Here is a 26409-nt window from a genome sequence, read left to right as displayed (position 1 = left end):
GAGATGTAGTTAATTGCCAGGGTTCTAAAAAAGTTGATGACAGTTTTTTCCAGTGTTTTAATTCACTTGTGGAGGAATGGATTTTTGGAGGTCCTTACTTTGGTTGTTTCAGAAATGCTTGGCTCTGGAATTCATTTTTGTTGAAAGTAGGAGGTAGAGATGTAAATTTGTTGGATAGTCATAGCCAGTTATTCCAACCTAGTTAGTGAATACTCCTTCTTCCCCCAAAGATTTGAAATGCCTTTTCTGTTAAATGCCTGGCATTCTATTATTCAATACATACTTCTTGAAAGATTGTGCCAAGTACTGTTCTGATATATTCATAGGTATGTTTTAATGCTTTATTTTCTTTTCTGTTGATCTATTTGATAATTTCCATGCTCTGTTTTGTTTTGTATTTTGACTAGAGTTTTAGAATAGGTAGAAGTGTTCCAACTTTTTTTTTTCCAACTTGTTGATTTTTTTTTTAAATAGGTGTTGCTGGTCTTTACATTTTTTGAATGTATTATTTTGAGATCACTTTATCATATAAATTATATCATAAAAATTATAATGGAATTTTAATTATTACATTTAACTTATAAATTCATTTGGGGGTTATATTTTGACCTTCAGTAAACTTCATAATTTTCTTTTGGCTATTTCTTAATAACCTATGTACAAATCCTACAGCTGTGTTTTTATTGAGACACTTTTCTATTTTATACTAAAGGAGAAAATGAAATAAAATTTGGAAAATAGGTCACTAGCCATCTACCTAAATTCATGACATTATAGTACATCATCTTCCAAAGCACAGTTGACTCTTGAACAATGGAGAGGGTGGTTTAGAGGTACACCCCCGCAGTCAAAAAATACATATGTAATTTTTGACTCTCCAGAAACTTAACTATGAATAGTACAGTAATAGGACAAGGCACCACATCTCTCCTTGTCCCCACTCAAAGTTAACAAAGCTGGATCCTAGAGTGGTGCCTGTTCCTTGCTTCCATACCCAAGAATATGGGAAATCTTTTTATACATGGAATCTGAGGGAAAGCAGAACACCTTTACCTGTCTCTCTAGATTGCTTGTTCCATCAGACCCCCTTTATGAAGTTCTAATGCAGTTTCTGCTTATAGGAGATGCTGTCAAGTGGTGAACTGCCAGTTAGTTCCCTGGAGGTATTAGCTCCCCACTTCGGAGAGCTTTCAGCACCATGGGCAGCGCCCGCCTTGCTGTCAACTCTACATCCCAGGTTCCTGCTTGGTGCTCTTGGCTCCAGTTTTCTGGACTTGTTACCCTGGGGATGGGGGGGTGGGAGGAGTGGGAGAGGTTACGGCAGGTTATTCTGTGGTCCTTGGCCAGTTTTAGCCCGTGACTGGCCCTGCCCCACCACCTCGCTGAGAATCTCTCCCCAGAGCCGGTTCCTTTGCACTTCTCAGTTCAAGACCTCAGTGGTATTGAGTAGGGTGAGGAGTGCCAGGAGCAGGCAAGAGCCCTACTGTTCCAGGCTTCACTGCATCTTTCCTTTGCCTTCCCTTCTAGTCATTTTGGCAACTTCTACCTTACTTTTCAATCATAATATAAAATACATATTTATTGAAAAAAATCCCCATATAAATGGACCCACACAGTTCAAGCCAGTGTGTTCAAGGGTCACCTGTATATTCTAAGAAATACTGTTTCCCCTGGATTATAGTGGTGAAGTGCCTTTAGTAATACTGGATAAACAAAGTTAACCAGATTCTTTATTAAGTAGAACTTTGTGGAGCCTTTACATATTAATGTATATTGCCTACCTATTTACTTCACTCCAGAATAGTTTTGTTCAAAGCATATGTGAGTATAAATAACATTATGAAATGATATTATAGGATGTTTTTTAGTTTGAAAAATTCCTCACTAAGATTAATAATACTTGTTTCATAATCTGAATGGCCACAGAGCACAAATAAATTGAATACTTTCATTACCATAACAATTACTAATAATGCAGTCCATGAAGTACAGTAGATTCTGAGTGCCTATTATAGAAAGTTGAATTATGATCACTGTATAACACACAGATATTTTCTTTAATGCTTTAATATTTTAAGAATCAGTAAGCCATGTAACAATTCTAATTTGAAACCAGTCTCATTATGTTTACTTAGCATATGGTAATTCTCATTAATCAGTTCATTAAATTTTTCCCTTTCTCAAGATAAAAATCTAGCAGAGATGTTTATTCTACCCTGAAGCTAATTTTGTGAAAGATTTTTTGTTTTATTTATGTCTGTTGGCGTTAATTTAACATAATATTAAAATAGATTTATTTTTGTGTGTATAAGCTTTATTTGGTTATTAATTTGCTTCAGTGGGGCTAGTGTTAGCCTGTTAAACGGCTCATTATTTTTTTAGACCTATTCTAGTTTTTTCCTTCTTCACAAACATATTAAATCAGATGTTAAAAAACAAAAAATGGCACTGCAGTAGCAAGATTACAAGTGGAAATACAAATCAAGAAAGAAATGGTCTTTTTATTTTGTCACCCATAATGTACTTATTATGTTACTTTATCTAAATCATATTTTACTTTCTGTTTATAGTTAGAGACTTAAAGTTACATGTTATGGGTTTTTAAGTAAAAGTTGTATTTCAGTTTTAAAAATAGCTTTCTGTGTTAGAAAGAAGCACCCTCCTTTTTTGTCCCAGTTCTATCTTAGCTTTGTTATTTATCAATAAGTAGGCGTTTAAAACCAATCACCCTTTATACCACAGGCAAGGCGAATGATCATTTTTACATGTTCCTTTTTTCTTTAGAAACTGCCCTTGGTGCATTAGCAAGAGTCCTAAGGGAAGACTGGAAACAAAGTGTTGAGTTAGCTACAAATATAATTTACATCTTTTTTTGCTTTTCCAGGTAAGTATAAAAATAAGGAAATAAAAGTAAAAGCCTATCTCTGTTTCACTCTGTCAATAGTTTGATTGTGGATTACTGGTTTGCTCAGTCTTCCTGTGTGTCTGCCCATGCTCTGACTCTGAACTCTTACTCTCTTTCCCATTCTCTGTCCTTTCTATTGTTCTGTCCTTCATTCAGTCTCTATTGACCCATGCATGTACATGGATACACAGAGAGTAGGATAGTAAATTTGTTTAGATTTTAAGAGTATGGACTCTGGAAATAGACTGGATTTGAATCCAAGTACTGCTATTTACTACTTGTGTGTTCTTGATTACATTAATTCTGTGCCTCAGTTTCCTCATCTGTAAACTGGATAGTAACACTGTTTTTGGATAATTTTTAGAATAAAGCATGACCCAGAGTAAGTGCCAGTATATATGTATATATACATGTGTATGTATATGTATATATATATAACTTATGTATCCATATATGCTATTTATATACATATATTCTTTAGAAAGACATTTATTGAGACATTTTGAAAAGTCTAGCCAATTCGCAGAGAACTGCCTCTGTTCTAAAAATGTGCCAGCATTAGCAAGTAGGTATTTATTGAGTAAATGCTCGGATGAATGAATTGTGTAGGAAACATATGCAAAAACCTGATTACTAATATTTTACTGGCTTATTCTCTGGTAATCCATTTTATTTAATATTAGTATTATTATGTTATTAGTTTTGTTTTACAGCAGTCTGAAAGTTTATTTTTGAGAGTATCTGCATAGTTAAAATAGTGGTTGATTACAAAAAATGCATTTTATTTCCTTTCTAACTTAAAAATTTTATTTCAGGTAATGGTAATATATATAAAGTATATATCTTATAATTTCAGGTCTTCATAGTATACCCTGGGTGTATTCATTTATTGAAATATATATATCAAATTTATTTTCTACATTAATAATACGTGTGTTTACCCAAAATAACTTTCCTGAATCTACAAAACATAATGCTTCAAATACATACTAAAATCTCTTCTTTAAAGCTTTTCTCAGTTTCATGGACTTATCACTCACTATAAAATTGGAGCTCTATGTATGAATATCATTGATCATGAGTTAAAAAGACATGAGCTGTGGCAAGAAGAACTCTCTAAGAAGAAGAAAGCTGATATCCTTTGAGAGTGGCATTTCACTACAGTGTTATTGCTAATGAGCTTTGGATGGGTGGGATAGTTTTGGGTTTTTTTTCCATTTATGTTATTTGGAAAAATAAAAGAGTGTTGAACGTTAAGATGAAGAGTGAGACTATCAGAATGAATATAGTTTGACATATACTTTTTATCTCTTTGATTAGTTGATAAGATAGAAGGAGCAGTAATAGTGGTCCTAGATAATTGAACTGGTGAGTGCTTAAGTGGCTATATCAATATATTCCCTAAGATCCTTTGGTTAGCTGAAGTCTGGCTCACTGCTGTTGTTTATGTAGTTCTGTCTATGTCATAAGGTGACTGATTGGAATAGGTGTGAATTTGGTGAACATAGTTTTAAATTCTATTTTGCTAATTAAGTGCAAAAATTCTTTTCTTAATACATATACATTTGAGATGCCTACAGAATGATAGAACCTATGAAAAGAATCTTAAAAAATGATCCATTTTAACCTATCCTTCAATACAGGAATCTTTTCTGCAGCTTCCCTTACAAATTGGTTATTTACTCTCTTCTTTGACAGTGTCACTGCTTATTGATTTAGTTCATCCTGTGGTTTGACATCCTATTTATTGTGTTCTTTTGCTTAGTGTACTAAAATCCCTTGTCAATAACTTCTGTCCCTTGAATCTAATCTTGCATGCTAAAGCAATATAGACTAAGGGTAGTCTCTTAAACATCACTTTTCTTGTATTTGAAGATATTTATCATATTGCTTCTACAGAGTAATTTTTCTACATTGAAGGCCCTTCCTTTTTCATAAGGCTTATTCAGCAAACATACTGGTAATTTTCCTTTGAACCCAGTATTTATTGATCTCTTTTAAAAAGTAAAAATAGTATTCCTGTTGTGCAGAGTATCATATGTTTCTTACCTCTCCATCATGGAATCCCCAAGATACTCTAAAAATATACCCTAACACACACACAAGTTTTGACTTTTCTTTGTTAGGATCTTTCCAGGTTTAGAAATTTTCTATTTGTGCCATGAGCTTCGGACATCTAGATTGGTGTTGACTTAAACTCTGTGGACAATTCAATAATCCTGGAGACTTTAGATCATTTCTGGAGTCACAAGTCTCCTAAATATACGCAAAATTCATTAAATAGGAGGGATATGGAGAGAACTACTAACAGAACTTTTAGCAATCATTATATTTTGTGATTGTTGGGTGACAGGAACTGATATTTTAGGACATAGCATATTCCTATAAGTATCAGATACCAATGATCATAAGATGAATCATTATTGATGAACCACTAAGAATGGAAAAAAATGCTTCAATTAAACTATGACATATCATGGATTATAAGACATACTGAAATGCAGGAGATTCCTTGTGTTTTGATACAGGTAGCAGTCAACAAAGAGGAAGTTTTTAAGTGCTTTGGGGATCCTGAAGTCAGACTGAAATAATTGATTATTTTTGCAGGTGTCCAGGGGATTATTTGGGACCATACGATGTAATTTAAAATTTTTGGTGACCTCTAACTTTGGGATATTCTCTTTTGATATCAAGTCTGAAGAAGGTACTAAAGAGCTTTAGATCTAATCAACATTCTTTGAATATTCTGGGCATCTGTCTGAGGTGAAATTTAGTATTCTTATTAACTAAAACACTCTCTAAGGCAGTAATCCTTTTGGTTCATGGATCCACTTGTTAATATGTTGAAAGAGACTTGTGTACATATGTAAGATATTTGCATAAAATTTCTGGGGATTCATGTATTTGGTAACAACCCAAACATATGTTCACCCAAGGTCTCCAGGCATACCCTTGAGCCTTTGGTTAAGAAGTTCTAACAATTATTGTGCAGAGATGAATATTTTAGTTTTAAACTACTGGTGTAAATATGGATGATCCTTAACTTAAGTTGCTTACTTGATGAAGACCCTGAAAACCAAACCTTGAAAAAAGATTATGAAAAAACCTTTAAAAAATACCAGGGGCTTGTGGTAAAACAAGAACAGCTCTTACGAGGTATGATTTCCTAAGGAATGAGAAACACAACAAAGTGCTTACACTACATTAATTTTGTTCAGTTTTTTTTTTCAGATCGGTAAAGCTAATATCAGAATAGTTGAAAAGTCTCTAAATTTTAATATGCTGTAAATTCTTTTATTTTTAGCTTGGGTAATAATGTTTTAAGTTTCATTCCACTATTTTTCCACCAAAAGGCCCTATTCAGCTTTTAAATGTGTATATACTTGTAATTTACTTACTCAGAATTTTTTAATCCAGTGTTTGTCCTTTTCAGTAATGACAGTCTGATCCCTCGAATACTAATATTAACTAATATTAGTTATAACATAATAGTACTAATATCTTATTTAACTTATTTTGTTGCCTTCCTAGGAAATTGTTATAAAATTTTTCAAAATATTTCTCTTGATTAATAAAAAATAGTTTCTTCTTTCTGAGGTTTATAGAGAGATCTAACAATTCAATAGTGTGGTTTCATAGTCATTGTATAAGATGCAAAGTCTTATGAAGGTTAGTGAGAATGTGGGGATTTTAAGTGTGCATTCTACTCCTGCTTTGTAGTTTACTATTAATTTTTTTCCAGTTTTGTTGAGATATAATTGACATATAACACTGTGTTAGGTTTAAGGTATACAATGTGATGATTTGGTGCACACATATATTGCAAAATGTTTGCCACAATAAGGTTAGTTAACATGTCCTTCACCTCACATAATTGCCATTTTGTTGTTGTTATGATGAGAACATTTAGTATCTATTCTCATAGCAGCATTCAAATATACAATACAGTATTGTTAACTGTAGTCACATGGTGTACATTAATTAGATCCCTGCAACTTATTCATCTTATGACTGAAAGTTTGTACCTGTTGACCAAGGTCTTCCCCTTTCCCCCACAACCCAGCCTCTGGTAAGCATCAGTCTACTTTGTTTTTAGGAGTACAATGTTTTTAGATTCCACATATTAAGTGAAAACATACAATATTTGTCTTCCTCTGTCTGATTTCACTGAAAATAATGCCCTCAACGTCCATCTGTGTTGTCACAAATGGCAGAATATCCTCCTTTTTTATGAATGAATAATATTTTGGGATGTGTGTTTGTGTGTGTGTATGTGCATGTGCCACATCTTTATCTATGCATCCATCAATGGACAGTTAGGCTGCTTGATGTCCTGGCTATTGTGAATAATGCCTCAGTGAGCACAGGAATGCAGATACCTCTTTGAGATCATGATTTCATTTCCTTTTACCCAGAAATGGTGTTGCTGGATCATATGGTAGTTTTATTTTTAAGTTTTTGAGAAACCTCCATACTGTTTTCCATAGTGGCTGCACCAATTTACATTCCTACCAAGAGTGCAGTTTAAATTCCTACCAATTTACATTCTTTTTACTCCACATCCTTGCCAGCATTTATCTCTTGTCTTTTTAATAATAGCCATTCTAACAGGTATGAGGTGATCTGTCATTGTGGTATTGATTTGCATTTCCCTGATGATTAGTGATGTTGGGTACCTTTTCATTTACCTATTGGTAATTTGTATATCTTCTTTGGGAAAATGTCTATTCAAATCCTTTGTCCATTTTTAAATCAGATTTTTGTTGTTGTTGTTATTCAGTTGTATGAGTTTCTTACACTTTTGGGGCATGAACCCCTAATCAGATACCTGATTTGCAGATATTTTCTCCCATTCTGTAGGTTGCCTTTTCACTTGGTTGATTGTTTCTTTTGCTGTACAAAAGCTTTTTTAGTTTTATGTAGTCTCACTTGTTGATGACAACTTTTGTTGCTTGTGCTTTTGGTGTCATTTCCAAAAAATCATTGCCAAGACTAATGTCAAGGAACTTTTTCCCTTTATTTTCTTCTAAGAGTTTTACATTTTCAAGTCCTTAATCCTAAGGATTATTTTATTTCAGTCCTTTTTCTTTTTTCCTTTGTAAGTCCAGTTAATTTTTGTGAGTGGTATTAGGGGTCTAATTTCATTTTTTTTTTTTATGTGAGTATTCAGTTCTCCCAGCACCCTTTATTTTGAAGAAACTATCCTTTCCCCTGTTGAGTATTCTTGGCTCTCTTGTCAAATATTCATTGACCTCTATATGTGGATTTATTGAGCTCTCAATTGTTTCATTGATCTATTATGTCTGTTTTTATGCTAACACCATACTGTTTGATTACTATACCTTTGTAACATATTTTAAAAACAGAAAGTATGATGCCTCCAGCTTTATACTTTTTCAAGATTGCTTTGGCTATTTTGAGTCATTTAGGGTTTCATGTAAATTTTTGTATTTTTTTTTTCTATTTCTGTGAAAAATGACACTGGAATTTTGAGAGAGGACATGGCTCTATAGATGTCTTCGGGTAGTATGGACATTTTAATGATAGTAACTCATCCCATCCTTGAAGCACACTGTATCTTTACATTTATTTGTGTCTTCAAATTTCTTTGATCAGTATATAGATCCTTCACTTCTTTGGTTAAATTTATTCCTAGGTATATTATTGTTTTTGATGCTATTGTAAATGAGATTGTTTTATTTCCTTATAGTTGTTAGTGTATAGGAGGAGTACAACTGATTTTTGTGTATTGATTTTTTATCCTGAAACTTTATTGAATTCATTCTAATAGTGTTTTAGTAGTCTTAAAGATTTTCTATATAAGATTATATCTTCAGCAAACAGAGACAATTTCATGTCTTCCTTTCTAATTTGTATACCTTTATTTCTTTTTCTTGCCTAAATTCTCTGGCTAGTTCTTCCAGTATTATATTGAATAAAGGTGTCAAGAGTGAGCATTCCTGCCTTTTTGCTAATCTTAGAGTAAAAACTTTCAGTTTTTCACTGTTGATTTTGATGTTGATAGTGGGATTTTCATGTTAACTACTTTGTATTCCTAGGATTTTAATATGGAAGGATGTTGAATTTTGTCAAGTGCTTTTTCTGCATCTATGCATATGATTTTTGTCTTTTATTCTATTAATGTGATGTATCGTATTTTTTTGATTTGTGTATGCTGAACCATCTGTGCATCCCAGGGATAAATCCTACTTGGTCGTGGTATGTGTGATCCTTTTAATGTGCTATGCATTCAGTTTGCTGGTATTTTATTGAGAATTTTTATATCTCTATTCATCAGGGCTACTGGTCTATAGTTTTTTGTTTTATTTTTTTCCTTTTAGTGTCCTTATCTAGCTTTGTATCAGGGTAACTCTTCAATTTTTGGCGAGTTTGAGAAGGATTGGCATTAATTCTTTAAATGTTTGGTAGGAGTAGCCTATGAAGCCATCTGGTCCTAGGCTTTTCTTTTTTCAAGGTTTGTGGTTATTGATTCAGCCTGCTGACTCATTATTGGTCTATTCAGATTTTCTTCATGATTCAGTCTTGATAGGTTATATGTTTCTAGAAATTTATTCTTTTTTCTAGGATGTCCATCTGGCTTGTAATTGTTTATATTAGTCTCTTAAGATTCTTTGTATTTCTGTTGTATTGGTTGTTATGTCTCCACTTTAGTTTGTAATTTCATTTCAGTCCTTTTTCTTTTTTCCCCTGTAAGTCCATTAAAAGTTTGTTAACATTGTTCATCTTTTTAAAGACCCCAACTCTTAGTTTTGCTGATCTTCTCTATTGTTTTTCTGTTCTCTATTTCATTTATTTCTGCTTTGATCTTTGTGATTTCCTTCATTCAACTACTTTGGGCTTCATTTGTTCTTTTCTAGTTCCTTCAGGTGTGAAGTTAGGTTGCTTGAGATTTTTTTATTTTCTCTTTTTCCTTTTTGTTTTTTCTTAATATTAGTATTTATGGCTATACACATCTCTCTTAACGCTGCTCTTGCTGCATACTTTAAGTTTTGGTATGTTGTGTCTCATTATTGTTAGTTTCGAGGTAGTTTTTTATTTCCTTTTTGATTTCACTTTTGACCCATTGGTTATTCTAGAGTGTATTGTTTAATGTCCACATATTTGTGAATCTTCCAGCTTTCCTTTGGTTATTGATTTGTAGTTTTAAGACATCGTGTTTGGAAAAGATCCTTGGTATGATATCAATTTTTTTTAATTTGACATGACTATTTTGTGACCTATCCTAGAGATTGTTCCGTGTGTACTTGAGAAGAATGTGTTCTCTGCTGTTATTGGATGGAATGTTCTGTTTATGTCTCTTAGGTCCATTTGTTCTAAAGTCTAGTTCATGTCTTTTTCCTTATTGATTTCTGCCTGGATGATATACTCACTGTTAAAAGTACAGTATTGAAGTTCCCTACTATTATTATATAGATGTCTGTTACTCCTTTCAGATCTGTTAGTATTTGCTTAATATATTTAGGTGCACCAATATTGGGTGCCATATATATTCACGATTGTTATATCTGCTTGATGAATGACCCTTTACCATTATAAATGACCTTCTTTGTCTCCTGTTACAGTTTTTAAGTCTGTTTTGTCTGAGTATAGATCAGTATAGTACCAAAGTATAGCTACCATTTTTTGTTTCTCTCTTTTGGTTTCCTTTTGCATGGAACATCTTTTTTCATCCCTTCACTTTGAACATATGTGTGCCCTATCATATATCATGTTACTAATTAGCATTCTTTCATTTCAGCTTGAAGAATTCCTTTAGCATTTCTTTTAAGGCAGATCTAATGGTGATGAACTCCCTCAGCTTTTATTTGGGAAAGTATTTTGCTTTCATTTCTGAAGGACAACTTTGTTGTGTAAAGTATATTTGGTTGGCTTTTTTTTTTCTTTCAGCACTTTGAATATATCATCCCACTTATTCCTGGCCTGTAAAGTTTCTGCTGAGGAATCTCCTTATAGTCTTATGTGAGTTCCCTTGTAGGAGATAATTTTTTTTTCTTCCTGCTTTTAAAATTCTTTCTTGGGGTGCCTGGGTGGTTTAGTGGGTCAAGCATCTGACTCTTGGTTTTGGGCTCCACACTTAGCGGGGAGTCTCCTTGAGATTCTCTCCTTCTGCCCCTACCCCCACTCATGTGTGCTCTCTCTCTCTCATAAATAAATCTTTAAAAAAGAAATAAAATTCTCTCTTTGTCTTTGATTTTACATGATTTTGTTATAATGTGTCTTGTAGAACATCGTTCTACATGTAGATTGAAATTTTGGGGTGAATTATTAATTTCATGAGGTCCACATCTCTCCCCAGACCTGGGACATTCTCAGCCATTATTTCTTTAAATTTTCTGCCCCTTTCTTTCTAGTCTCATTCTGCGATTCCAGTGATATGTAGATTGTTTTCTTTAATGCACAAGCTTGAGGTTAGGCTCTCCTACTGTGCACCTGCATTTCCACTGCCTGTGACAACACCATGCAACCTGAGGAATGCACATTTACAGCATAATTAGAGATTCATTCATCTTATATCCGTAGTTCATTTGTTTTTATTATTAATGGTATTTCATTGTATTCATCTATTAAGGGTTATCTGGGATGTTTCCAGTTTTTCTCAATTAAAAATAAAGTCACTGAGCATTAATGTGCGAGTCTTCATATGGGCATTTGCTTTCTGTTCTTTTAAAAAAATACTTTGTTGTGGAGCACTGGGTGTTATGCACAAACAATCATGGAACACTACATCAAAAACTAATGATGTAATGTATGGTGATTAATATAACAATAAAAAATTTAAAGAAAAAAATTACATAATAGAATTCTTTGTGAGGGTTGGAATAAAGTATTTGAAAATCACATTACATTTTCATGTACAATAAAATAGAAAACTGCTTCTTAAAAGATGCACTTAATACTATATGAATAATATTCCTCTCGGTTTATTTGTCTTGTAAATGTGGATTTCTTTGTTTCAGATTTTCCTAAGGGAAATTCTGTCTGTATGTGTACAGCTAAACCCATGAAGCCACCCATATCAGACGTATAATCATATCCCCAAAATGCAATGCCTGTGAGATCTTTTATTTACACCTTAATGGTTGGTTATGATTTTTCAATAAACATTTTATTGAATTATACATTCAAAAATATAAAAAATAAATTAAAAAAATAAAAAAATACTTTGTGATGGAATGCTGAGATCATATGGTAGGTGTATGTTTAACTTTTTAAGAAACTGTGAAATGGTTTTCTGCATGGTTGTACTATTGTACCTTCTCATAATCAGTATATGAGAGTTCTAGTTGTTTCACATCTTCTCCAACATTTGATATGGCCAATTGTATTACTTTTAGCCATTTTAAAATGTATGCAGTAGTATCATATTGTGGTCTTAACTTTCATTTTCCTAGTGTCTAATTATATTGAATATCTCTTCATGTGTTTATCTGTCATTTTTATATCTTTTGTTATATTATCTATTAAATCTTTTGTTTATTTATTTTAATTGGATTGCCTTCTTACTGAATTTTGAGAGTTTTTTTTTTTTTTTAAATGGAGAGAGAACACGCAAGCAGGGAGGGGCAGAGGGAGAAAGAGAATCTTGAGCAGGCTCCTTGCCCCCCCATCTCACCCCCCCCACACACACGCACCCCGGTACAGAGCCCAATGCAGGGCTTGATCTCATGACCCTGAGTTTATGACCTGAGCTGAAATCAAGAGTCAGACGCTTAACTGAGCCACCCAAGCACCCCAGGAGTTCTTTATATATATTGGATACAAGCCTTTATCATATACATATGATTTGCAGACATTTTCTCCCAGTCTTTGCATTATCTTTTTCTTCTCTTAACATTTTTTGGAGAGCAGTATTTAAAATTTTTATGTAGTACAATTGATTTCATATTTCCTGAATTACAATTTTGGTATTATATCTAAGAAATTCTTTTCTAACTAAAGTTTGCAAAGATTTTCTCCTCTGTTTTCTACAAGTTTTATTAGTCTTAGGTTTTATAGTTAAGTCTATAATAAATTTTGAGTTAATTTTTGTATATGGTGTGAAGAATGGATCAAAGTTCTTTTTTATTCTTTTTGCTTATGCATGTCCAATTATCCAAGCATTATTTATTGAAAACACTATCCTTTTACCTTTATCTATTGGATTGTTTTATATGTTTATAAAAATCTTTTATCCATGTATGTGCATTTCATTTCTGTACTCTGATTTCTATTGTCCACCACATTTGTAACTCTTGAAACCAATAGGACAATGTCTTCAGTATTGTGGCTTTATAGAAAAATCTTAAAAATGAAGTAGTATTAAGACTCCCAACTTTTTTTTTCAAGGTGTTCTAGATATTCTAGGTATTTTGCATTTTTGTATTATTTTATAATCATTCATTTCTATAAAATTCTGAGGTATTGAGTCAGATTACATTGAATATATATATCAGTTTGGGAAGAATTGATACCCGAACAATATTGAGTCTTTTGACACAAGGAAAGGATCTCTCTTTCCATTTATTTAGATTGTTTAATATCTCATAGTGGTGTTTTATTATTTTCAGTTTTTTCACATCTTGTCAGTTTTATCCCTATCCCTAAGTGTTTCATATTTTTATTGCTAACTCTGAACACTTTTTAAAAAAATCTCAGTTGATTATTTGTTGCTTGTATACAGAAATATAATTTTTTTTATATTGGTTTTGAATTCTTCAACCTTGGTAAATTCATTTATTAATTAGTTCTAGTAACTTTCTTTTAAAGATTTCATCATATTTTCCACATAGATGAACATGTTATCTATAAATAAAGATAATTTCATCTTTTCAAATCAGGAAACCTTTTAATTATTATTTAGTTTGTTTATATGGTGAATTGCATTGATTGGTTTTTCAAATGTTAAATAAACCTTGGGCTCCTGTATTAAAATCCCTCATATTATCCTTTTTATATATCAGTGGATTAAATTTCCTAACTTTCTTTTGCCTCTGTGTTCATAAGGTATATTTGTGTGTAGTTTTCTTTTGTTGTAAAATTTTCATGATAATGGTGGTTTCATAGGTTGACTTGGAATATATTCCATCCTATTTAACTTTCTGGGAGACCGTGTGCAGAGCTGGTATTATTTCTTCTTTAAATGTTGGACAAGATATTCCAGTGAAGCCACCTGAACTCTTATTTTCTTTGTGGGAAGATTTTAAACTGCAAATTCAATTTCTTTAATAGGTACTGTTCACGTTCCCTATTTCTTCATGAATGAGCTCAAGTAGCTTGAATCTTTAAAGGAATTTCTACATTTCAGGTTGTTCTATATTAATATTCCCTTATTATCTATCTTATTAATACCTATAGAATCTATAGTGATATAACCTCTCTCAACCCATAAATTGGCAAATTATACCTTTCTTTTTTCTCCTGAGCATACTAATTGGAGGGTTATCATTATTTTTTATCTCAAGAACCAATTTTTGGTTTAATTGATTTTCTGTATATTTGTATTTTATATTTCGTTGATTTCTCTGCAGATCTTTATTATTTACTGAGCTTACTTTGGGTTCGGTTTGCTCTTTTTGTAGTTTCTTAAGGTGGAAGTAGAATTATTTATTCAAGACCTTTTTTCTCCTATATTAAAGGTGTTTAGGGCTATAAATTTCTCTTTAAGCACTGTTTTAGGGACATCCCATAGATTTTGATATATCCTGTTTTTATTTTCATTTTTATTCTGTCCAAAACACCATTAAATTCCCCTTTTATTTCTTCTTTGACCCATAGGTTATTGAGAAAGGAGTTATTTTATTTCTGAATATTTGGGGATTTCTCAGTAATATAATCCCATTACTGTTAGAGAAAACACTTTTTATTCAAATTCCAGTTACGAATACAGTACAATATTAGTGTCAGTTGTACAATATAATGATCAGCACTTCCATATTCACCTGGTACTTATCACACAAAGTGTACTTTTTTTTAAAAATTTTTTTATTGTTAATCACCATACATTACATCATTAGTTCTTGTAGTGTTCCATGATTCATTGTTTGTGCATAACACCCAGTGCTCCGCACAGAATGTGCCCTCTTTAATACCCATCACCAGGCTAACCCATCCCCCTACCCTCCTCCCCTCTAGAACCCTCAGTTTGTTTTTCAGGGTCCGTCATCTCTCATGGTTTGTCTCCCCCTCCGACTTACTCCCCTTCATTCTTCCCCTCCTGCTATCTTCTTCTTTTTCTTTTCTCTTAACATATGTTGCATTATTTGTTTCAGAAGTACAGATCTGTGATTCAACAGTCTTACACAATTCACAGCGCTCCCCATAGCACATACCCTACCCAATGTCTATCACCCAGCCACCCAATCCCTCCCAACCCCCACCACTCCAGCAACACTCAATTTGTTTCCTGAGATTAAGAATTCCTCATATCAGTGAGGTCATATGATACATATATTTCTCTGATTGACTTATTTCACTCAGCATAACACCCTCCAGTTCCATCCACGTCGTTGCAACTGGCAAGATCTCATTCCTTTTGATGGCTGCATAATATTCCATTGTGTATATATACCACCTCTTCTTTATCCATTCATCTGTCGATGGACATCTTGGCTCTTTCCACACTTTGGCTATTGTGGACATTGCTGCTATAAACATTGGGGTTCACGTACCCCTTCGGATCCCTACATTTGTATCTTTGGGGTAAATACCCAGTAGTGCAATTGCTGGATCGTATGGTAGCTCTATTTTCAACTCTTTGAGGAACCTCCATACTGTTTTCCAGAGGGGCTGCACCAGCTTGCATTCCCACCAATATTATAGGAGGATTCCCCTTTCTCCGCATCCCTGCCGACATCTGTCGTTTCCTGACTTGTTAATTTTAGCCATTCTGACGGGTGTGAGGTGGTATCTCATTGAGTTTTTGATTTGGATTTCCCTGATGCCGAGCGATGTTGAGCACTTTTTCATGTGTCTGTTGGCCATTTGGATGTCTTCTTTGGAAAAATGTCTGTTCATGTCTTCTGCCCATTTCTTGATTGCATTATTTCTTCTTTGGCTGTTGAGTTTGATAAGTTCTTTATAGATTTTGGATACTAGCCCTTTATCTGGTATGTCATTTGCAAATATCTTCTCCCATTCTGTCGGTTGTCTTTTGGTTTAGTGGACTGTTTCTTTTGCTGTGCAAAAGCTTTTTATCTTGATGAAGTCCCAATAGTTCATTTTTGCCCTTGCTTCCCTTGCCTTTGGTGATGTTTCTAGGAAGAAGTTGCTGCGGCTGAGGTCGAAGAGGTTGCTGCCTGTGTTCTCCTTTAGGATTTTGATGGACTCCTTTCTCACATTTAGGTCTTTCAACCATTTGGAGTCTATTTTTGTGTGTGGTGTAAGGAAATGGTCCAGTTTCATTCTTCTGCATTTGGCTGTCCAAGGGGGGTGTTAAAGTCCCCCACTATTATGTATTGTTGTCAATGTGTTTCTTTGCTTTTGTTATTAATTACCTTATGTCATTGGCTGTTCCCATGGTAGGGGCATAGATATTTACAATTGTTAGATCTTCTTGTTGGAGAGACCCTTTAAGTAGGATATAGTGTCCTTCCTCATCTCTTATTACAGTCTTTGTTTTAAAATCTAATTTGTCTGATATAAGGATTGCCACCCCAGCTTTCTTTTGGTGTCCATTAGCATGGTAAATGGTTTTCCACCCCCTCACTTTCAAACTGGGGGTGTCTTTGGGTCCAAAATGAGTCTCTTGCAGACAGCATATTGATGGGTCTTGTTTTTTAATCCAATCTGATAGCCTGTGTCTTTTGATTGGGGCATTGAGCCCATTTACATTCAGGGTAACTATTGAAAGGTATGAATTTAGTGCCATTGTATTACCTGTCAGGTGACTGTTACTATATATTGTCTGTGTTCCTTTCTGATCTATGCTGCTTTTAGGCTCTCTCTTTGCTTAGAGGACCCCTTTCAATATTTCTTGTAGGGCTGGTTTCGTGTTTGCAAATTCCTTTAGTTTTTGTTTGTCCAGGAAGCTTTTTATCTCTCCTTCAATTTTCAATGACAGCCTAGCTGGATATAGTATTCTTGGCTGCATATTTTTCTCGTTAATGCTCTGAAGATATCTTGCCAGTCCTTTCTGGCCTGCCAGGTCTCTGTGGATAGGTCTGTTGCCCATCTAATATTTCTGCCATTGTAGGTTACATATCTCTTCTCCCGAGCTTCTTTTAGGATTTTCTCTTTGTCTCTGAGACTCGTAAGTGTTACTATTAGATGTCGGGGTGTTGACCTATTATTGTTGATTTTGAGAGGGGTTCTCTGTGCCTCCTGGATTTTGATGCCTGTGTCCTTCTCCAGATTAGGGAAGTTTTCTGCTATAATTTGCTCCAATATACCTTCTGCCCCTCTCTCTCTTCTCCTTCTGGGATCCCAATTATTCTAATGTTGTTCGTCTTATCGTATCACTTATCTCTCGAATTCTGCCCTCGTGATCCTGTAGTTGTTTCTCTCTCTTTTTCTCAGCCTCTTTATTTTCCATCATCTGGTCTTCTATATCGCTGATTCTCTCTTCTGCCTCATTTATCCTAGCAGTTAGTGCCCCCATTTTTGATTGCACCTCATTAATAGCGTTTTTGATTTCGACTTGGTTAGATTTTAGTTCTTTTATTTCTCCAGAAATGGTTTCTCTAATAACTTCCACGCTTTTTTCAAGCCCAGCTAGTATCTTTAAAGTCATGATTCTGAACTCTAGGTCCGACATCGTACTAATGTCCGTATTGAGTAGGCCCCTGGCTGACGGTACTATCTCTTGTTCTTTTTGCTGAGGTGATTTTTTTCGTCTTGTCATTTTGTCCAGTGGAGAATAGATGAATGAGAGAACAAAATGCTAACTGGTTAACAATGTCCCCAGCAAATATACTCTATACAAATCAGAAAAGACCTCAAACCAGGGGAAAAGATAGGGAAAGAAAGAGAAAAGAAAGAAAAAACAAAACAAAAAGAAAAAGATAAAAACAGAACAGAACAATACAAAAAAACAGAATATGATCAAATATGATCAGGCTAGTGCCTAGATCAGTGCCACACACTAGATTTTGGGCATATTTTTTGTCTGTTAGAAAAAAGTGCCTCCTAAAATTTTAAAGGAAGAAAGACATATATGTACAAAATAAGGGCTGATACAATGAAGGGATGGCAGATGACTGTAAAGATGAAAATTATAAAAGATTTTATAAAAGGAATTGATAAGATAAGAAGTTGTTTGAAAAAAGAAAGAAGATTTAAAAAAAAAGAAAAAAAGGAGTGAATGTGATCAGGCAGGAGCTAGAACAAAGCCATACTCTAGTGATTTAGGGTATATTTTGATCTGTTAGAAGAAACTGTATCTCAAAATTTTAAAGAGAGAACAACTTATATATATATATGCCAAAAATAAGAGTAACTACTATGAAGGGATAAAATATGACTCTAAAAATGAAAAATAAAAAATATTTTTTAAAAAGGTTTGATAAGATGTTGGTTGAAAAAGGGAAAAAGAAAAATTTAAAAAACAGCTAAAAAAATTAAGTTTGAAAAACTAATGAATCATGGTTAAAAAAAACCATGAATTCTATGTGCAGTATTCCCCTAGCGCTGGAGTTCTCCCGTTCTCCTTGATCGGTAAACTTGGTCTTGGCTTGCTGGCTGTTCGTGCTGATCTTCTGGGGGAGGGGCCTGTTGCCGTGGTTCCCAAATGTCTTTGCTGGAGGCGGAATTGCCCCGCCCTTGTCGGTCTGGGCTAAGCAAGCTGCTCGGGTTTGCTCTCAGGAGCTTTTGTTCCCTGCTCTGGTACAGCTTTGGAGGACCAGGGTGAAAATGGTGGCCTCCCAATCTCCAGTCGGAGGAGCTGAGAACTCGGGGCCCCACTCCTCAGTGCGCCCCCAGAGAACAGCAGTCACTCCCGTCTCCCTAGTCTCTGGCCCCACTGCGTGCTCACCCGGCCTGTGACCACGCATTTCTGTCTCTGGCACTCGACCCTGTGTGGAGTCTCCAAACCCAGCAGATCCCTGCGGTGTGCTCCTGCGCCACTCCTCTCGGGGGAGCGAGGGGAGTCTCCCCAGATCTGCCGCTTGTTGGGTCTCTGCTGGAGGAGCAGTGGCCCGACTGGGCCGCAGATCACAGTTTATGGCAACCCTGAGCTGAGAGCCCGCGCCTCGGCTCCGTCTCTGCAGCCAGCTTCCCCGCTCCAATACCTGGGAGCTCTGCTGCACTCAGGCACCCCCGTCTTTCTGTGACCCCGAGGGTCCTGAGACCACACTGTCCCATGAGGGTTCCACCCCCCGCTTAGCCACTGGAGCAATGTCCCTTAGCGGAGCCGGCTTCTAAAAGTTCCGATTTTGTGCTCCGCGGCTCTATCACTTGCCAGAAGCGGCCGACGGAGGCCCCCTCCCCCGCCCTCTTTCCTCCCGCCTCGATTCACTTCTCCGCATGTCCTACCTTCCAGTAAGTGGTCGCTTCTCTGTTCAGAGAGTTGTGCTACTCTCTTCTTCGGTCTCCTGTTGAGTTCGTAGGTGTTCAGAATGGTTTGTTCCCTATTCAGCTGAATTCCTGAGACCAGACGAGATCCAGGTCTCCTACTCCTCCGCCATCATGCTCCACCTCCCAAAGTGTACTTCTTAATCCCCATCACCTATTTAACCCATTCCCCCCATTTACCTCCCCTGTGGTAATCATCAGTTTGTTCTCTATAGTTAAGAGTCTGTTTCTTGGTTCATCTCTCTCTCTCTCTCTCTCTTTTCCCTTTGCTTATTTGTTTTGTTTCCTAAATGTTACATGAATGAAATCATATGGTATTCATCTTTTTGACTTATTTTGCATAATATTATACTCTCTGGCTCCATCTACGTTGTTGCAAATGGCAAGGTTTCATTCTTTTGATGGCTACGTAATATTCCATTGTGTGTGTGTGTGTGTGTGTGTGTGTGTGTGAACACACACATCCCACATTTTGCTTATCCATCAGTCGATGGACACTTGAGCTGTTTCTGTAATTTGGCTATTGAGATAATGCTGTTATAAACATCGGGGTGCATATATCCCTTTGAATTAGTATTTTTGTATTCATTGGGTAGTTAAGTTGCTGGATCATAGGGCAGTTTACTTTTAACTTTTTACAGAACCTCTATACTGTTTTCCAGAGTGGTTGCACCAGTTTGCATTCCCACCATTAGTGCAAAAGGGTTCCCCTTTCTCCACATCCTTGCCAACTCCTGTTGTTTCTTGTGATTTTGATTTTAGCCATTCTGACAGGTGTGGTATGATATCTCATCGTAGTTTTGATTTGAATTTTCCTGATGAGTGATGTTGAGCATCTTTTCATGTATCTGTTGGCCATCTCTATGTCTTCTTTGAAAAAATGCCTCTTCATGTCTTCTGCCCACTTTTTAATTGGATTATTATTGTTTTCTGTGTATTGAGTTATATAAGTTATTTGTATATTTTGGATATTAACCCTTTATCAGATAATGTCACTTGCAAGTAGCTTCTCCCATTCCAAAGGTTGCCTTTTAATTTTGTGGATTGTTTCCTTCGCTGTGCAGAAGCTTTTTATTTTGATGAAGTCCCAGTAGTTTATTTTTGTTTTTGTTTCCCTTGCCTCAGGAGACCTATCTAGAAAGAAGTTGTTATGGTCAATGTCTTAAGAGGTTACTGCCTGTGTTCTCCTCTAGGAATTTTATGATTTCAGATCTCACATTTAGGTCTTTGATCCATTTTAAATTTATTTTTGTGTAGGGTGTAACAAAGTGGTTACAAACAAAGAAAAGAAACAAAACATTCTTTTGCATGTTACTGTCTAGTTTTCCCAACACCATTTGTTAAAGAGACTGTCTTTTTCCCATTGGATATTCTTTCTTGCTTTGGCAAAGATTAATTGAACATATAGTTTTGGGTTCATTTCTGTGTTTTCTATTCTGTTCCATTGATCTATGAATCTGTTTCTGTGCTAGTACCATACTGTTTTGATCCCTACAGCTTTGTAATATAACTTGAAGTCCAGAATTGTGATGCCCCCAGCTTTGCTTTTCTTCTTCAAGGTTGCTTTGGCTCTTCAGGGTGTTTGTCATTTTATACAAATTGTGGGATTGTTCTAGCTCTGCAAAAAAATGCTGTTGGTATTTTGATAGGGATTGCATTAAATATGTAGATTGCTTTGAGCATTATAAACATTTTAACAGTGTTTGTTCTGGGTGCCTGGGTGGCTCAGTCGATTAAGCATCTGCCTTCAGCTCAGGTCATGATCCAGGGTCCTGGGATCAGAGTCCTATATCGGGTTCCCTGCTCAGTGGGGAGTCTACTTCTCTCTCTGCCCCTCCCCCTGCTCGTGTACTCCTTTCTCTCTCTCTCTCTCAAATAAATAAAATCTTAAAATAAAGGAAAAATAGTGTTTGTTCTTCCAGCCTGTGAGCATGGAATGTCTTTTCATTTCTTTGTTATTTTCAGTTTCTTTTATCATTGTTTTATAGTTTTCAGAGTACAGGTCTTTCACCTCTTTGGATAGGTTTATTCCTAGATATCTTATGGGTTTTGGTGAAATTTTAAATGGGATTGATTCCTTAATTTCTCTTTCTGCTGCTTCATTATTGGTGTATAGAAATGCAAGATTTCTGTAGATTTTGTATCCTGTGACTTTACTGAATTCATGTATCCATTCTAGCAGTTTTTGATGGAGTCTTTGGGTTTTCTATATAGAATATCATGTCATCTGCAAATAGTGGAAATTTACTTCTTCCTTGCCAATTTGGATGCATTTTATTTCTTTTTGTTGGCTGATTGCTGTGGCCAGGACTTTCAGTACTATGTTAAATAACAGTGGTGAGAGTGGACATCCCTGTCTTGTTCCTGACCATAGAGGAGACGCTCTCAGTTTTTCCCCCATTGAGGATGATATTAGCTGTGGGTTTTTAATAGATGGCCTTTATTAAGTTGAAGTATGTTTGCTCTAAACCTACTTTGTTAAGGGTTTTTATCATGAGTGGATGTTGTACTTTGTCAAATGCTTTTTCTGCATCTATTGAAAGAAACATACGGTTCTTGTCCTTTCTTTTATTAATGTAGTGTATCATGTTGATTGATTTGCAAATATTAAACCATCCTTGCAACTCAAGAATAAATCCCACCTGATTGTCATGAATGATTTTTTTTAATCATTTTATTGAGTTTGCTAGCATTTTATTGAGAATCTTTGCACCCATGCTCATCAATAGAGGACATTGGCCTATAGTTCTTTTTTAGTGGAGTCTTTATCTGGTTTTGGTATCAGGTAATTCTGACCTCATAGAATGAATTTGGAAGTTTTCCTTTTCTACTTTTTGGAATAGTTTGAGAAGAATAGGTATTAACTCTTTAAATATTTGGTAGAGTTTACCATCTGTCCTTGGAGTTGAGCGTTTTTTGATTACTGATTCAATTTTTTTTTTTTTGCTGGTTATGGGTCTGTTCAAGTTTTCTATTGTTTCCTATTTCAGTTTTTGTAGTTTGTATATTTCTAGGAATTTATCCATTTCTTCCAGGTTGTCCAATTTGTTGGCTTATAGTTTTTTTATAATATTCTCTTACAATTGTTTTTATTTCTGTGGTATTAGTTGTTACTTCTCTCTCATTTGTGATTTTTTGTATTCAGGTCCTTTCTCTTTTCTTTTTGATAAGTCTGGCTAGAGGTTTATCATTTTTATTAATATTTTCAAAGAACCATCTCCTGGTTTCATTCATCTGTTCTATTGTTTGTTTTTGTTTTTGTTTCTATATCTTTTATTTCTGCTCTGATCGTTATTATTTCCTGCTGGCTTTAGACTTCATTTGTTCTTTCTGTCTCCCTTAGTTGTAAGGTTAGGTTGTTTATTTGAGATTTTTCTTGCTTCCTAAGGTTGGCATGTATGGCTATGTACTTCCCTCTTATAAACATTTTTGCTGCATCCCAAAGGTTTTGGACCATTGTGTTTTCATTTGTTGCCATGTTTTTTTTTTTTTTAATTTCTTCTTTGATTTCCTGGTTGACCCATTCATTGTTTAGTAGCATGTTGTTTAACCTCCATGTATTTGTGGTCTTTCCAGATTTTCTCTTGTAGTTGACATCTAGTTCCATAATGTGGTATCAGAAAAGGTGTCTGGTATGATCTCAGTCTTTTTGTATTTGTTGAGACCTGATTTCTGATCTAATATGTGATCTCTTCTGGAAAATGCCCTATGTGCCCTTGAAAAGAATGTGTGTTCTGCTCTTTTAGGACAGAATGTTCTGAATATATTGGTTAAGTCCATCTGGTCCAGTGTGTCATTCAAAGCCATTGTTTCCTTATTGATTTTCTGTTTAGATGATATGTCCATTGGTGTAAGTGGGGTGTTAAAATCTCCTACTATTACCGTGTTATCAATCAGTTCCTTTATGTTTGTTATTGTTTTATATATTTTGGTGCTCCCATTCTGGTGCATAAATATTTACAGTTGTTAGATCTCATTGGATTGTCCCTTTATTATGATATAAGTGCATTATCTATCTCTTGTTACAGTCTTTGTTTTAAAGTCTAGTTTGTCCAATACAAGTATTGCTACTCCAGCTTTCTTCTGATATCCATTTGCATGATAAATTTTTCTCCATCTTCTCCCTTTCAATCTGCATGTCTAAAATGAGTTTCTTATAGGGAGCATATAGATGTATCCATTCTGACACCTTATGTCTTTTGATTGGAGCCTTTAATCTGTTTACATTCAAAGTAATTATCGAGAGATGTATTTATTGTCCTTTTATTATTTGTTTTTTCATTGTTTTTGGAGATTTTGTCTGATCTTTTCTTGTCTTTGTCAGTTTTAGTCTCTCTTTTGCACTCAAAGAGGCCCTTTTAATATTTCTTGCGGGGCTGGTTTAGTAGCCATGAACTTCTTTAGATTTTTTCTGGGAAACCCTTTATCTCTCCTTCTATTTTGAATGATAGCCTTTCTGGATAGAGTATCCTTAGCTGCAGATTTTTTCCATTCAGCACTTTAAATATATCACGCCACTCTCTTCTGGCTTGCTAAATTTCTGTTGAAAAATCTCCAGCTACCCTTGTAGATTTTCTCTTGTAAGGTATGGACTTCTTTTGTCTTGCTGCTTTTAAGATTTCTTCTTTATCACTATATTTTACAAATTTAATTTACAATATGTCTTGGTGTTGCCCTGCTTTTGTTGATTTTGATGGGAGTTCTGTGTGCCTCCTGAGTCTGGAAGACTGTTTCTTACCCCAGATTGGTGAAGTTTTCAGCTATTATTTCTTAAAATAAATTTTCTGTTCCCTTTTCTCTCTCTTTTGGGACTCCTATAATACAAATGTTATTACATTTGATGGAGTCACTTACAAGTTCCCTATGTCTGTTCTCATGTTGCATAATTCTTCTTTTTCTCTTTTCTTCAGCTTCATTATTTTCTGTTACTCTGTCTTTGATGTCACCAATTCATTCCTCTACTTCTTTCAGCCCACTCATTGCATCAAGCCTGTTTCCAGTCTCATTTATTGCATTCTTCATCTCTGATTCTTTTTTAACTCTTTTATCTCTGTGATAAGGGTCTCACTGATGTCTTTTATTCTTTTCTCAAGCCCAGTGAGTATCCTTATGATTGTTGCTTTATATTCTTCATATGGCATGTTATTTATATATGTTTCACTTAGATTGCTGGCCTTGGCCTTATCTTGCTCTTTCATTTGGGATAAATTCCTCCATCTTGGCATTTTTGTCTACGTCTCTGCCTTCTTCTTTGTATTGTAAAACCCAGTGATGGCCTTACAATGAAGAGGTCATATAGTGCCCAGTGCCTGGCCCTTCAGGGAGTGTTCTCTGTATGTGCTGCATGTGCCCTGGTGTTGAGTTTTGCTGTGTCCTTCAGGCTGGTCATCTTCAGAGGCTCTCCTTGCCTGCTGTGGGCAGCATTTGGTTTCTCACCTGAATATGGCAAGTTTTAACTAGGTGTCATGTGGTCTGTTTGTGAAATGAGATCTGACACCACTTCTGCCAGAACTTCTGCCACCACTTCTGCAAAAGAACTCTCTGGCTGGGAAACATGGTGTGAGCAGGGGTTGTATTGATCTTCTGTGGGAGGGGTCCACTGCACTGGGACTTAGGCAGGTTTGACTGAGTGTGGGCACTGTGCTGCTTCCTACAGGGGGCTCTCTGTTTATGCTGAGGGGCAGAGGTGGGAAATGGCACCATCCAGCCCCTTTGTTCCCAGAGAGGTGTCTCTGTGAATGCTGCCTCTTGGGGACATGCTCTGAGAAGAGCAAATAATCTCCCCACTTTGTGTCCCTAGGATTCTTCAGATTGCTGTTTCCACACTGTCTGCCCCTGGGTTTTTTGCCTGCATCTCTCCAGGAGTAGGGTAGTACCCTTAGGACTCTATTCCAGCCAAGCCCATTGACCTTTAAAACTCCAGGCTTTAAGCCCCATTGTGCAAGAACTCAGGAAATTCAGCCCCTCTTGTTTTCCAAGCCAGTGGCTTTGGGGAAACATTCTCCTTGTGTGTCCCCAGTTCTCTCTCTCTCTCTCTCTCTCTCTCTCTCTCTCTCTCTCTCTCTCCCTCTCTCCCTCTCTCCCTCTCTCCCTTCTCCACAACCATGGCTCCCTCCCCTCTGAAGCACCCACAGTCCATTTCTCCCCAAGCCACGTCTCTGCACTTCCTACCTTTGATGTGGCCTCTCCTCTCCCTTTCATTGTGGAGTCTGTTCTTTCGGTCTTCAGGTTGATTTCTGGGGTATTTAGGATGGTTTGATAGTTTTCTAGTTGGATGAGACAAGCCTAGGGGACTTCTACTCCACTGCCATCTTCCTCACTCTCTGAGAAAATACTTTTTATGAACTGAATTTTTAATTTATTGAGACTTGTTTGATGGTGTAGAATATGGTTTCAAATGTGTGTGCAGTTGAATGTGCATTCTGATATTGTTCTGTGGAATGTTCTATAAATATCACTGAGAAGTTGGTTGCTAATATGTTCAGGTCTTTACATCTTGTTGTGTTTTCTGTACTTGTTCTATTAGAGTGATATTAAAATATCTGACTAAATTTATGGATTTGACTATTTTTCCTGCAGTTATATCAGGTTTTGCTCTATGAATTTTAAAGCTTTAATCTTAAGGATGGAAAGATAGAGGATGGTCATGTCCTCTTGATTAGTTTGTCCTTCTTGTCATTATGAAATGATCTTCATTATCTCTGATAATATTCTTTTGTCTGAAATTACTTTTCCTGGGTGCCTGGGTGGCTCAGTTGGTTGGGCGACTGCCTTTGGCTCAGATCATGATCCTGGAGTCCCAGGATCAAGTCCTGCGTCGGACTCCCTGCCCAGCAGGGAATCTGCTTCTCCTTCTGACCCTCCCCCGTCTCATGCTCTCTCTCTCTCATTCTCTCTCTCTCAAATAAATAAATAAAATCTTTAAAAAAATGAAATTACTTTTCCTTATATTAATATAGACACTCCAGCTTTGTTGTGACTAGTGTTGGCATGTTGTT

The 26409-nt window shown here is 35.6% G+C and overlaps 1 protein-coding gene across 4 annotated transcripts in view; it reads left to right on the top strand.

Moving 5' to 3' along the window:
* The window catches only part of KIFAP3 (kinesin associated protein 3), a 223801-nt gene that overhangs the window by 64324 nt on the left and 133068 nt on the right, over positions 1 to 26409 (top strand). For 3 of the 4 annotated variants that reach the window (XM_025877952.2, XM_025877955.2, XM_073900000.1), the window contains 3 exons: positions 2785 to 2884; positions 3915 to 4039; positions 5963 to 6061. The exons of the other annotated variant lie outside the window; for it this stretch is intronic. In XM_025877952.2, coding sequence (XP_025733737.1) covers positions 2785 to 2884; positions 3915 to 4039; positions 5963 to 6061 — 324 coding nt within the window. The remainder of the gene's footprint in view (positions 1 to 2784; positions 2885 to 3914; positions 4040 to 5962; positions 6062 to 26409) is intronic. 4 annotated transcript variants of the gene reach the window in all.

Source organism: Callorhinus ursinus, unplaced genomic scaffold (genome assembly GCF_003265705.2).
Source record: "Callorhinus ursinus isolate GAN/ISIS: 27379988/994484 unplaced genomic scaffold, GSC_fseal_2.0 scaffold13, whole genome shotgun sequence".
Taxonomy (NCBI): domain Eukaryota; kingdom Metazoa; phylum Chordata; class Mammalia; order Carnivora; family Otariidae; genus Callorhinus; species Callorhinus ursinus.
This window is presented reverse-complemented; position numbering and strand designations above follow the sequence as displayed.